At 44.1% G+C, this 15,188-nt stretch overlaps 1 protein-coding gene across 1 annotated transcript in view; it reads right to left on the bottom strand.

The window, feature by feature from the left end:
- Positions 1-15,188, bottom strand: part of CTSH (cathepsin H) — a 173,915-nt gene that overhangs the window by 80,571 nt on the left and 78,156 nt on the right. Inside the window, exons 6-7 of the mRNA XM_086957897.1 lie at positions 9,566-9,652; positions 3,509-3,564 (exon numbers count right to left, since the gene is read on the bottom strand). Of these exons, the coding sequence (XP_086814023.1) occupies positions 3,509-3,564; positions 9,566-9,652 (143 nt within the window). The remainder of the gene's footprint in view (positions 1-3,508; positions 3,565-9,565; positions 9,653-15,188) is intronic.

Raw genomic sequence — 15,188 nt, 5'->3', positions numbered from 1 at the left:
CACCTACATTACCTCCCTTATACTACACAGTAACGAGCCTTTAATATTGAACCTTTGCTGAGTTCTAGTCCTGAGTGAGGAAGGAGTGTTTCTCCTGAACAATAGCTTCCTATAACTTCATCAATGGACTCTTACAGTATGAATGAATATTCATGAGGGTTCTTGAAAACCAGGCAGGGGCTACACCACCATATCTACATACAAGTTTCTTTTTTGTTTTAAATATTTTTATTATTTTCACCTGGTATTAAGTTACAAAAAGCAATCAAATATTATTTCAAATTAAACAAGTTTGTCACATACAGACATGATCAGCTCCCAGCTTATCATTAATGTACATAAATCGAGACTTAATGTCAATTCAGTTCAATTCAGTTCAATTCTAGTATCCCCCATATTTTCTCGTATTTCTGCAATGATTTGACACCTCTAAGTTCTGCCAATGTACATTCCATGGTGTTGATTTCATTAACTAAATACCACCATTCCAAGGCATTAGGTGGATTAGGACTGACCCAAGCTCTAGCTAAAGTTAATTTAGCACAGGATAGTAGGATAGATAATAGTACGGGATGTGGTTGATTTGTAGTGTATAAACCTAATATTACCATAGGGGCTGTTATTGATGTACTGGTAACGTTTTTTATAGCTAAAATTTTCCCCACTTCTTCCCAGAACTTCCTGAGTTTTGGACATGTGAACAGCATATGTATTAGATCTGCTGCATATTCGTCACATTTTGGACACTTGGTTTTTTCACCCAGAATATTATTTGAGGCCCACTTAGAAATCTTTTCTGGTGTGTAGTATAGCATATATATAGTTCTGTATTGCTGTAGACGCAGACTAGAAGATCTTACATGGTGATGAATGTCCGTGTACGCATCGGTTATCTGTTTTCCTGTTATATTAGTACCTAGTTTTGCATTCCATTTAGTTGCTATTATTTCGTTATCGTTCATTCTTAAATCTGTCAATATCTTATATGCCGAACTAATTATTGATTTCTCCTTTTTTGAGTTTAGGATATCCCAGATACCCCCGCTTGATAAGACTTTGATTTTATTCTTCCGCACTAGAAAATCATAAATTTGCCTATATTTAAACTCGTGTGTGTCTGGTAATCCATATATTTGTTTTAAGGTGCGGAAATCCATCATGCCTTGAGTAGTAAATAAGTCCCCCAGTACCTTGATTCCTTTCGATTGCCATCTTCGGGATTCCCCGTCACTAAATATGCTAGGTAGTCCAGGATTATCCCATAAGGTTAGTTGAGTGTGATATATATTGTTTTTGCAATGTATTTGTATATCTTTCCATATCTTTACTAAGTCCCGTGCTGTCTTAAATTTTACCCTTTTGTAGAAGTTCGGGTCAGTAATACGAAGTAGAAACTGTTTAGAATCTTCTTTTAAAAGTAAATGGTGGTAAAAAAGCAGATTCTCTGAATCTAATAGGGATCTAATACGCCTTATAAATGAGGCCCAAAAATAAAGTTTTAAATCAGGAAAATTGAGACCGCCTGATCCGATTTGGTTTTTTAACATCTTTAGCGATCTCCTAGCTCTCTTATAACCCCAGATAAAGTTGCAAAAAACGCTATCTAATTGCATACAAGTTTCATCCCATACGTCATCCTCACATCCAACAATGGCTAATACATGAGACAAGGGACAACAAACACCCTAGATACATGTTTGTATAAATACAGCACATCTTGCTAGGGTTGGTAGAGGGAACCAAGACTTCCAGGCCGACACTCTGACCAAAGAGGCTGAGGCTCCTGCATGCAGATGCTCCAGATGACCGTGGTCTAACACATCCCTTGCGGGGTGTCCAACTTGAGACCAGGACGGGGTCCCACATCCTCTCACTTCAGGTAATGGGGTTAGACTAAATCCTAGAGGGATTCTTGGCTTTACACCTACTCACATGCTAGGTACACTTAGGTACAACTAGATAGGCATCGTAGGAGTACGTGCACCTTTATCCTGCATTTTATATTCATGTATTTATTTATGCTTATTGCAAGATGGTAGAACTGTACTATCCTTTTATATTCACTGTACTGCTAATCATATATATATTTGCTACCGTCTAACGGTTGTTGGAGCTCACATATTCGACACAGGAATAACAACTGTTCAATAAATCCTTATTGAAACGCTTAGTTTATTCTGTGTATCTCTGAGACAAACTAAGTGAGCACGAGTGACTGAGCGAAAAGTAGTACATTGTTTCCACGATCCTGAGGGATCAGGGTTGTCATGTTCTAAAGTTGCCAGAAACTATTCTCTCCCCGATAAGGGGAGACACTAGTAGCACTGTGAGCTAGCTAATGCGAAACAGGCTAACATGCTCAGTGGGGGGTGTACGGAACCAGTCTGCCACCAATCCCCACAGTTTATGTCATTCAAACACGCAGGTCCTGCATGGGTACTATAGGAACTACATAACAATGTATTTCATTTCTTTTTTAAACTCCATTTGCAACTTTGCAGGTGGATGGGGTGTTGGGGGAGGATGGCAGGACTGTTATATTTTATGTTTACCACATTTTTGTTGCACTTGTTTATTTGTCTTATGGGCTGCGCTGGCCGGGTTGGATAATATGCATATACCTCAATATAATGTGTTCCAAAAAAAAAACCAGTAGGTTAAACCAGTGACCTGCTACCCGAAGGCTCCTAAAAAAGAAAGTCGGATAAAGTGTGGCCCAGTATGTGAAATGGAAATGTGACCAATATTCCTTATCGTGTTATGAATTTTACAGAAACCGGATATTCTGATTGTGGATACTGTACCTACGGAATTTTATTTATTGAATGTCTAGGAGAGGTAGGATTGTGAGGGGGTGTATAAACTGGATGTATGCTGCTGTGAGAGTGGATCAATAAAAAGTGAATGTGGACCTGTAGGTCTGTTATTCATGTGGATCTGATATAACCACCTTCACAAGTCTCGGACAAGTCTAGGCCTGACTCGTCCCATTCCCTTGCTATAGGGTGTTTCCGTAAACCTATAGTCTTTCCCTGTGAAGTCAAGTGCTTTCCCTGGATATGAACTTCTTAACGGTCACAACCCACTGTTTGCTAATATCAGCAATAAATCTACAAATGTATCCCAGCATTACCCTGTTTAGGTCGCAGGACAAGGCCCAGGAGACAAGCTTCAGGGATGGTATAGCAATCCTAGCCTGTCACTTTTGTTATCGCTTATAGGTACTCACTTGGTTGAGATTCTTGTTTAATACGTCTAGTCTCTTCTGGGTACTAGTGAATAGGGTCAGCTTACAAACCTAAGGTCTGATATATCTAATTTTCCCTGCAGAAGGGAATGAGAATAGAATGATTTGCATGATACACTTGCCATGAAACAATTGTTCACCAGTATCTTACAATAAGGTGCTTGGTACCAAAGCTTCTGCCTTAGAGGCAGCTGCAGATGTTTACAGTTGTGACCATCATGTGTTACAGTAAGGCAAACAACAGAAGACTATGAAACTCACCCGTTGCAGCCGTGGTTGTTGAAAGCTTGGGCGCAGTCCACTAGCTGCTGCTCTGACTACAGACAGGGATGAGACAACAAGATCATGAATCAGAGAAAATAATACTGAGAGGAAAGTCACACAGGGCTAGCAACTAAAGAGAACATCCAGTCCATAAGCAACATGTGTCAGCCATTTCTGTTTGTCATTTGTATCTTTATGTTGTAGTCTGTGTAGGAATGTGGAGTGTTACACGAGCAGCACAAAGGGAGTACATAGGCCAGCATACCACACTTTACTTGATTGTAAACATCTCCAGATTAATATTTAAGAAAATTTGACTTTTGTGATTTTAAAATGTTCTCATTTCGCTAATAGCTCATGTCGGTGGTAGAACAGCTTTTTCTGGAACAGTTTACCTTCTTCTAATAGTGCTTCTTCCCCTGGTATGGTTTACAATGCTACAAGGAGCAATTTCTTCTATTGACAGTGTTTCATTCAAATGAAATGCCTCCTCCTCACAAATCTGTTTGAATGTAGGAGCCAGACTTCCTCCTATTGAAAACAAAGTTAGAAGCCTGCTCCTCATAAGACAGCCAATCGGCCTTTAACTGAGCCAGTGTAGAGTGTGACTGGGTGTGGATGGGGTCTCTAACCTAAATACTTGGCCGCAACAAGACTTGAAGATGTCACAGGGGAGCTGAGGTAGTTTGAAAGATGTCTTAGAGTTCACCATCTGTATGATGTGGGCAGGCGGAACAAGAAACCTGGCTCTGCCCACTTACCCCAGTTTTAAGCAGCCCTCTGCCTGATCTCAATGGTCTAAATGAGGGAACTGGAACACAGGCTGGCATCCAACCTGAGATAAACTACCACCTTAGGAAAGACATTGGCACTGCCCCGCTTCCTCCCTTAGATGTCAGCAGATACCGAAGTCTACTCTTGTTTCCTAGCAACACTCTGTTGTGTAACTTTGAAGGACAACATGAACTGGCTGGAATGACTACTTTTTGGCACTTTTGAGTGTCTTCCCATTGCAAATAGGTACTAATTTTAAGGTTATTCTTGGCAAGAAGTCACTTCTTCGTGAATGAGCTGGAAATTAAACCAGCCTAGATTTGTACAGCACTGCACCGGTTCACTTCTGGCAAGTAAAAATGTGTGCAATGCTTGCTCAGCCATACAAAATCATAGTTAAAATAAAACTGAATCTTATTCAGACTGGTTGACACTTCTTTTGCTCTTTTCCACACTCAATTTTTGAAGCAGCAAATAAGAGTGGCTTCTTGGATATTCAACAGCGAACAGCAAAGGGGAGAAGGCACTTCATGACCTCTTTGCCTTTTTTTTTGGTTTACCTTTACAACGAACATGAATTATTTTTTCTCTGTTTTGTTTGCATAAACATCTAGGGTTGTGTAATACATAGTATTAAAGAAGTGCAACAGACATTTGTGTCTCCTTTTTATGCCTTTAGAGCACTATGGTGTTACCCTGTACTAATTCACCACCATGCGGAGAGGATGTGGTCTAACAGCTAAGGCGGTCGATCTCAAATCTGGGGAACCGGGTTTGCATCTCGGCAATGATGCTCAACATCCTATGATTCTGGGTAAATCACTTAATCTTCCCCGCCTACCAAAAATGACTGTGTCCTTGTGTAACGCAACTGGTGCTTATGTAAAGCGCTCTGATACCTTCGGGTCAAGTTCACGCTACATAAAAACTCAGAAAAAAAAAACGTTTGGGATTCCGTAGTAGCGTGCTACTCGCCTAAAAAGCGCTTTGACACCTCCTCAAGGGTAGTAAGAGCTATATAAATGCAATTACAATTACAGAAGGGGCTGCCGATACCTGTGTCCCCCTTTTGATAATATCGCCAGCGTCATCACAAGAGAGCATTCCCACTGATGAATGAAGAAGTGTCCCCATGTAAATGAGGAAACCTCTTGAACCTTAAGTCACATTAAAAATGTAGTGTGTGCAGGGGCAATGCAGCCATCAGAAGACAAACTTGTTGTGCTGCACATACGAGGTGGTGCAAGTTAATTAGCCCTAAGGGCACACCTTTGATGAGGGTCCAAGGGACCCCAAGGTGTCTGCCCGCAAAGTGAGGATGGGTGGCTGCCTGCAGTAAAGGGCAGTGTACTGAGGCACAGCAGGGACACTGTGCCAAAACTGTAATTCAGGCCCACATTTTCAATGTTTTTATAGTGAATATATTTTTTGAGCCCTGAATTACTGAAAAGCTCAACAATAAAAATACAAAAAAATAATTTTGCTATTGGTTATGTCTCTTTGTTGATTATGTGTTTTTTGTACATTAACTGCATATTGCATGTATTTAAAATAAGAATCCAAGAGTGCCTATAAGTTTACAGCCAGGGATTAAAATGGTTATTTACAACAATGAAGAAATTGAAGAGTTTAGTTTGCTTTCCCATGTTACAGAAAATAAATTAAAAAAACATTTGGAAATGGACAACAGTAGAATGCACCCTGAGTAAAAGTGCTCTATACGACACACTACCTTCCTTGGCTTTGCAACTGGGCCTACAGCTGTGTATGGGATGCAAGGGAGTGGGGTCTGCCCATCATGTGAAGTGGGAGGCAATCAGAACAAGCATTGGAAATGCAATAGGTCTCACATCATTAGAGTTAGTGCTTTTAGAATTGTTTATGGGTTGTTCACCTTGGAGATTTGCAAGTAACGCTCTAATCTGCGACTTACTTTGAAAAGTAAACGCTCTGGGGGTCCAAACCTGAGCGGCAAGGTTGTGCTGGGAGAGAGAGAGTGGGGAGGAGAGTAGGAGGAGGAGGGGGGAGGAGAGTAGGAGGAGGTGGGGGGAGGAGAGTAGGGGAGGCACGGCCTAGCGGCCGTGCAACTAAGAAGTGAGGGGGCGGAGCTGGGGGAGGCTGTGAGAGAGAGAGTGGGGAGGAGAGTAGGAGGAGGAGGGGGGAGGAGAGTAGGAGGAGGAGGGGGGCCAAAAGAGACAAGACGGAGGGAAGGCAGAGAAGGGGAGGGGGGAGGAGAAATGCGACACGGCGGGCAGGGGAGGGGGCGGAGCGGGGAGAGGGTGTGAAAGCAGCAGGGGCCTGGAGTGCGGCTGAGGGCAGGCAGACTTGGTATTCAAGAGATGAAGAGCATGGTGGTGGAGGAGAGAGGCATGAGGTGGAATCGAGAGCAGGCAGGCTTGGTATCCAGCACATTTGGTATTCATTGGCGCCAGACACGAGCTTCTGAGCACCACTTAGGACCCCAGCATGCATACTTCTACAAATTAAGCACTGGCAGGAAGAGAATGGTCAGCAAATGAAGTGTGAAGTTGAAGATTCCATATGATGTCGAAGCTGCAGGCGCTGCAGCAGGAGTTGAGAGGCGCAGTCAGATCATGTAGACGATTTGAAGAACCCTCTGTACACAGGGGGTGCTTGCACGGGATGAAAGCCCCATGTTAGGGCTACATAGAACAGCAGTTGCAACAAATGACACTGAATATTAATGACGGTGTGACTGAATCCCCGGAAGGGAGGACGCTTCCCTAGGAGCTGTGGCAGGAAAGCAGCAGCCCCTGTCTGACCCAGTTTCACGGTGCGGACCTGTGAGAGGGCAGTCTACGGTACGGGAGGGGTGTGGCAGAGCTAAACACAGAAAACAAGGCCGTATCCACCATTCATACGCATCATGTTTAAGACTGAGAACATGTGCAGGAGACAGTGGTGCCAACGTGTGTGTTTTAGAGGAGACAGTGGTGCCAACGTGTGTGTTTTAGAGGAGACAGTGGTGCCAACGTGTGTGTTTTGTGTATTTTGGAGGAGACAGTGGTGCCACCACGTGTGTTTTGGAGGAGACAGTAGTGCCAACGTGAGTGTTTTGGAGGAGACAGTGGTGCCAATGCGTGTGTTTTGAAGGAGACCGTGGTGCCAACGTGTGTGTATGTTCACTCAGTACACTATCTTGAGCTGTGATATGCCACGTGGTGGTGGCGTGTCCAACTGTGTATCATGCTAGGTTGCGGGGTGTGCCACGTTGGAAGCTCTATGCAGAGTTGTAGTGTGCAGAGCAGAGGTGTGCACAGCGGTGCTCCGTGGGGTTGTAATACACTGGTATAAAAGGCGTTCAGATTCGACTCGAAGACACAATCTTGTAAACAGCGTCGATAAACAGTTACCGAAGGACGCCAGACAGAGCTCTAAAAGTTCAGCAACCGAGACGAACTCTGACCCACAGGGCGGGAACGGGCCATTAGTGACACCTATGGGCCTCCGCCAGAGGCGGGCGGGCCTGTAGGCTTCTGTATCAGGGAAACTGGGAAAGAAGTGAATAACCCGTTGCTAAACTTTTGTTTATTTCTCCAGATGCAATTAACTGGTACAGCAGCTCTAATGATGTTGCCTAGTGTACAGCCAGCTGCAATACCTACACCCAGCAATAGAAAATAACTCTGGCTACTTGGAGCGGCGCTACCCGTCCACAAACTAGGAGTAGAAAACGCGATATAAATCTACAATACAAACATGAGAAGTGGTGCTAAGTGTAGGCGGAGCTGGGGGAGGCTGTGAGAGAGAGAGTGGGGAGGAGAGTAGGAGGAGGAGGGGGGAGGAGAGTAGGAGGAGGAGGGGGGGCCAAAAGAGACAAGACGGAGGGAAGGCAGAGAAGGGGAGGGGGGAGGAGAAATGCGACACGGCGGGCAGGGGAGGACCGGAGCGGGGAGAGGGTGTGAAAGCAGCAGGGGCCTGGAGTGCGGCTGAGGGACCGGAAGAAATGCGACACGGCAGGCAGGGGAGGGGGCGGAGCGGGGGTGAGGGAGGAGTACGCCTGAGGGAATGCAAGGCAGGCGGCTGGGGGCATGTGCACGCGCTTTCAAGCTCAATGCGCATGCGCATTGAGCTTAAATTTCACGGGCACTGCAAGGAATCGCCACGATTCCTTGCAAGTTGGTTAAAGAGTGTTTAAGCCCCCATAGTCTCGCAAGCTCGATGCGCATGCGCATCGACAGGCGAGACCTAATAAACCGCAGGAGTTTCCATCCTTTGTCAGCCCCATCCTATCATGTCACTATGTGATGTGTTTTTTCAGTAAGAAGCCAAGTTGTGAGTACTGGTTGCCCTGTATCTTGTGTGATGTGCTCTCTCTACGCACAGAGTGAAAGGACCTTAGACTGTAGTGCTCTCTGTCCTCTCCCGCCGTGTGATGTGTTCTGGTGACGGAAGCCCCTAGGCAGCAGTACAGTCTTTACAGCAGCGGTGATGTGCTTTGCAGGAAGGATGGTTATGGCCTAAGGGGCAGTGCCAGTGGGTGGGAGGTAGAGAGAGTTAGATACGCCCACCATAGTATGCCATGTACTCTTTGGCGTGAGACTGAGACTAGTAATAGCAATATTCCTTAACAGTGGCAGTCCCATCCCCTCTTTCCACTGACCGCAATGACATCAGCCTCTCCTCTGACCAGTGACCGTCGCGGTGCATCTCGCCAAAGACGCAGGTGCTCCTCCAGTCCATGGCAATGCTCGTCTTTCCAGTGGGAGCAGTGCCATTTCATACCAGTGTTAGCAGCATCCCATGCTTTTATGGGCAGCAGTGTTTTTTATCAGTGGCAGGAGTAACTCTGTAACCTGTGATTATGGTGTTCCTTCTTACCAGTGGTAGTACCGCCCCCTATGACGCGTGATGTGGTGTCCCTTCTTACCAGTGGTAGTACCGCCCCCTATGACGCGTGATGTGGTGTCCCTTCTTACCAGTGGTAGTACCGCCCCCTATGACGCGTGATGTGGTGTCCCTTCTTACCAGTGGTAATACTGCCCTCTATGCCCAGTGACAGTGGTGTCTCCACTTGCTAGTGTTACTGGCGCCCCCTCTCAGCAGTGCAAGCAGCGTTGCCTCTTAAGCAGTGGCTGTGCCACCCTCTGTGACCAGTGACAGTGCTGTCGCCTCTCACTAATGGCCCGGTGCCTCTTTGTGTCAGTGCCGCCCCGTGTTGTTAGTGGCAGAACTGCCTCTTCCTCCCACAGGAAGAAGTGACTCGTCGTAGGGAGGGCGGCACCCTTTCCTCCCAGAGGCGGCAGTGACCTCTCTTACCAGTGACAGAAGTTTCCCAGTCTTGATGGCCACTGCAGACTCAAGGCACCCGGTGGTGGAGAAGGTCCAGCAGCTTCCGCACGGGCCCTGCAGATGTCGGAAACAAAAATAAAATAAAAAGGTCACTCGAGACTGATCTCCCACTATCCAGGATACACTGTCAACTGAACACACCACAAATACCCACACAGGGCCGGCTTTAGTGCTGGTGACATCTGGTGCGACAATCATTTTGGAGCCACCTAATGACCTCCTTTTACACAGATTCCTTCAATACCACCTTCCACCAGTGCCCCTGATCTCCCCACAGCCCCTCTCTCAGATGCATTTAATTTGTTTTATAGTATTACTCATACCAGAGTAGGATGTCAGAGCACTTTACATCAGACTAATAGATGTATGCATCAATCTATAGGAAATATTACATAACACAATAAGGATTAGAAGGTGTAGGAATCACATGCCATCCATTCTAGTAGGCTGTATATTTTAAGAGTTTTTGGTGTGGATAAGCACAAACTCAATATTTAAAACTTACCTCAGTGGCTGGGGTTGGTTTTACTAATAAAAATGCATTTCTAACTAAACAAACCCTTATTAGAACTGTAGGATAAATAAAGACGGGTAAAAAATATAAAGTTCTAACCAAAACCATGCAGTTTGCAAGCAGCTCTTTGACGAGAGTACATAGGTTACTGTGTTATATTAGGAACTGTAAGTGACTAAAGAATTTCTGTGACAAACGCAGTAACCCACTTAGCTAGCCACAAAAAATATGGTTCTGTGATCTGCTTGGTACACGTTCTTTGCAGCAGGCATATTAACCCTCGGCAAAACTTAATGAGGAGCCAAGACTCCGCCTAGACAAAACTCGATTTCTCTTCAGCAGGACATTAACCACGTTCTACCTTGTCATTTTTGTTGTTGCCTGAAAACTGCTGTATGTACATGAAACTCTGTAGCAAGTGCTCTTAAATCTATATTATCTCTAAGCCCAGCGCCCTCCTTCCCTCCTCTCTAGGTCAGCGCCAGGTGCTGCTGCACTGGATGCACAACCCTATACTGCTCTCCACACAAACTCCATCCACTTGCCCCCACACAACAAACACACCTTGGCACAGCCAATAGGTTTGGTGATGGCTGACAGCCTTTTAGCTTTGCCAATGCTTTATTTTTTATGTCATAATTTCCAAAGCTTTATTGTTAGGGAAGCTGCCATACCCTCGTCAATCTGAAAAAAACACTGGCTAAAAGCAAAAATATTTTTTGATCTCAAAAAGCACATACTGTAAACAATTTTCCTGGCTCTTAAGGGAACAACTTTGTGTGTTTATGTGCTCCGGATAAAGGGACAGAATATGTCAATTATAGTAAAGTTACCCAAAGGCTGAAGTGGGCTGAGCTATACACTGTAGCGAATGGAAGAAAAATGTGGATTACACAATAACAGATCAATGTCTGAAGCGGGCTGACTGAAAGCACCTGTAAGTAAATATAGTATACAAATAATTTGAGTAAAATCAAAAGTTCGTAGCTAATGTCAGACCTACAGAGAGTGCTGGCATTTGTTTCATTTGCCATAAATTCCTCTCTCCACAACCTTGTCCACACACCCTCATTATTTCCTCCACAAAGACAGCCCTTTTCCCTATGAGCGTTTCCAAAAACACACAAATGTTATGAGCCCATTATTCATGCCAGTGCCCACAACCACCTCCTCTTGCTGTAGACAAGGACTCACCATAATTTATGCTGAGGTCTCCTGTTCAAACCCACCTCTCTCCAACCTCTTAACCTTCCTTGAACTACCCCCTCATCGATTCATTGCTATCAGTCGATAAACTCGAATACAGCCTTCTGTGCATTTTACCCTCCCTTTAAGCCTAGAGTCAACCATGGTATGGTATCGCTTGGGGAGATGGATTCAAAAATGATTTATTGGCAAGGTATGGACGCCTAGAGATGGAAAATATGAGATAGCAAGTCATAACTCTTTTCCTTTTGTGTGATACTATTCCACTTCCGAGATACCTTGATGTGAATGGGATTTTTTTTTCTTTTCACAATCTGTATTATTGTGAATTTTATTATTTAAAATTACAATTTCTGTAAATGTGATTTTTTGTAAATTGATAATAATTATAATAGTAATTATGATCATATTAAGTAACCAAGTAAAATTAATAAATATTTTAATGTATTTATTTTTCCAGCGATGGTGGTGAATGACCGTGCAGCATCATGAGGAACACCAAAAAAGCTCATCCTGTCCCTCTGATCCCCAGTGTATAATTCATTTATGGTCAAATGTCCAACATGGAGTTATGCCGGCAACACCACAGAACTACTCATCATGGAAAACTTTGTTAGAGGCAGCTCAAGTAATGAGGCACATTCCACTGTTAGACACTGTGAGAAATGTGGAAAGCAACACCGTTTCCCAAGTATTTTACCACAGGAAGTGCAGGAGCCTGTTTACTATGAATAGAGATTTACAGGCTACTAAGCAAAAAGCTGAAGCAAGTGTCAGTGATGATGCTGGAACGAGTGACCGCACGAGTAAAGGCTTTAATTGAAGAACATCATTAAAGTTAAACATGTATGCTGGGTAATGTATATTTGGTGGAAAGATAAAATGCTACAAGGGAACACCAAAGCATGAGAAATTAATCAAGGCCACGGAACTTAAAATTGACAAATTTTTTGAGAGTATGCAACCATTCATTGTGATTCAAAGATCTTAGCAGTTTCTAGTAGGGACATAGTGGCTGCAGAAGCCCATTATCATGCATCCTGGGACCGGTTCCTGGCTAATCAGCCATCATCAGCCAGGCTAGCTTGAATCCAGTGGCAAAGTGACTTGGCAGTTCGGGCTTGACTGTTCCCACGAGGCACAGGCTCAGACTGATTTGCATATGGCCATGTCTGAACTGGGGTGGCGGAGTGAGCTAAAGAATGGTGATGGATTAAACCCAGATCAGTTGAGTGGGGGTCAGTGTTTGATTGGTTCAAATGCTCCTTCCATCATCCCCTTTTGTATCGCTTTGTTCCCCCTAAGTTGGCAGGGTATGCTCAGACGTGAGTCCCTTGCTCACTTGGCCACTGGATTCAAGATAGCCTGGCTGATGAGGATTATGAATCCGAAACCGGTCCCAGGATGCTTGTTTCCGGTCCAGAGAAGACATGGCTTGGCAGTTCGGGCTGGACTGTTCCCATGAGGCACAGGGTCAGACTGATTTGCATATGGCCATGTCTGAACTGGGGTGGCTGAGTGAGCTAAAGAATGGTGATGGATTAAACCCAGATCTGTTGACTGGGGGTGAGTGTATGATTGGCTCAGACGCTCCGTCCATCATCCCCTTTTGTATCGCATTATCATGCATCTGCATAGGAACTATAGAAGGGTTAATGCAAAGGAGAAAGATCATGCATCTATCATTCAAACCGATGATCACCGAAAAAATATGAGAGATGAAGCATATGATGAGTTATTTCAATTCATTAGAACTGTGATTATTCCTAACAAAGAGGTAACACATTTGACGACTCTCACTAAAAGACTTGAAACCCTCATGACATGCGGAAGAATGCAGGGAATAGACAAATCAACCAAGAAGTATATGAGAAGAAAATTTGACTCCTAGTTTGGTGACTGCCTCTACATATTCCCAGACAACCAAGGAAAATTATTGGCTCAACCTAATAGTGTCATGCTACAGGACGTTGTAAGAGAAAACCAGAGTTTGAAAAGAGAATTATCAGTTTTAAAGGTTAAGGCAACAGACCTGAACAAGATCACTGATTAAACATCATTGCACATAAGAACACTGATTAAAACAAACTTGACATCAGCACCGTGGCCATATTATCAATCAGACGTTGATATAGATTTATTTACAGCGCCTAATTACCTTAAATTGTTCCTATCAAGACTTCGGACTGGAGATCCAGAAAACACAAAGCCGTCCAAAAGGGTCGCCTTACTTATGCACGCATAGCATAGGAAGCAGAACCGTTAGGAGAGCTTTCTCCTACATCACAGCCATAACCTGGAACGAGCTCCCGGTCAACATCAGATGCTCCCCAACCCTCCACACATTCAGGAATGACCTCAAGACCTGGGTCTTTGACTGACTCGGAGCTGGCCCCTCTGCTCCCCAGCGCCTTGAGACCCTCACGGGTGAGTAGCATGCTCTATAAACCACTGATTGATTGATTCAACCAGGACATTATATATGCAATCATACCTGGCCAGCAGAAACCCCCACGCAATTGTTGCTCCCATACCATAAAAACGTTGACAGGCAAGGTTGAAATCATTTGCAACCTAAACAGACTTGGTCATGGAATTTTATACTCCCAACTGGAAGAAACTGATACAGGCTTGTGTCTTCAGAAACTTGCTGCTATCTTAAATGAGCAAATTGTTCTTCGAGCCGACATTCAGCCTCATGTCTTCACTAACTTTGCTTGGGATAACATTGTTAGGCTGGAAGAGACACTTACTGGTAAGGGGACAACTCATCGAGTCAACAGTATAGCTGTGCAGCCCAAGTTGTTTGGATTACAACCTTCTAAACCTCCTCTCCCAAGCATTGATAAACAAAAGCAAACAAGATTGACCACCACAAATACTGAAGAATTGTTCATGTATGTTTCTGGTGAATGAGTTGGGCCTCAGCCATCGATGACAAGTACTGAAGTTGCTGGAATGTGGTCCCTAATTGAATCTTGCACAAAATAAGAACATAATCGGGGTTGTTAAAAGAAGCGAGCCTCGCACAGATAGTACCAAGTTGGACACGATTTAACATCAGTACTAGAGACTTAGGCCTAGATGTAGGTAATAGCAATTTACCGAATGGTAAATACCGAATTTTACAGATTCGGTATTCACTATTCGGTAATTGCTATGTAGGTAGAATATTCAGTAAAAATACCGAATCTGTATGATTCGGTAATTACCGATTCTGTAATTACAGAATCGGTATTTGCCATTGATTCCTATGGGCCTTGAAGCCTATAGGAATCAATGGCAAATACCGATTCTGTAATTACAGAATCGGTAAAATTACCGATTTTGCAAGGGTGACAGGGTGTCACTTTGACACCCTGTTGCACCCCTGTTTCTGGCTTGTGTGCCATTTGACACACAGACATGCCCTTAGGGCATGTCTGTGTGCCACATGGCACAGGTATACATGCACAAATGTGCATGTATACTGGAATTCGTTATTTACCATGGAATAGTATTCCATGGTAAATAACAATTCGGTAAGGGCCTGTGGCACTGATTACAGTGCCACCTACATCTTGATTTACAGAATCGGTAAATTTACCGATTCGGTATTTTACCGATTCTGTATATTTACCGAATCGGTAAATATACCGATTCTGTAAATTAAATGCCCCCTACATCTCAAAAGCCAAATACCGGTCGGAAACGGCCGAAATCGGCCGTTTCCGACCGGTATTAAGGCTCCTACATCTGGCCCTTAGTGTATCACGAGATTCCATTGACCACAATTAATGCCCCTGCAACTAAGTTGATCACTGTCACTGACATTTTGAAACATTCAGAGCTAATAAGAGAATCACTGCATTTGGCAAAAATTGCAGTGGT

This window comes from Lissotriton vulgaris, chromosome 2_1 (assembly GCF_964263255.1).
Source record: "Lissotriton vulgaris chromosome 2_1, aLisVul1.2, whole genome shotgun sequence".
Lineage (NCBI taxonomy): Eukaryota > Metazoa > Chordata > Amphibia > Caudata > Salamandridae > Lissotriton > Lissotriton vulgaris.
This window is presented reverse-complemented; position numbering and strand designations above follow the sequence as displayed.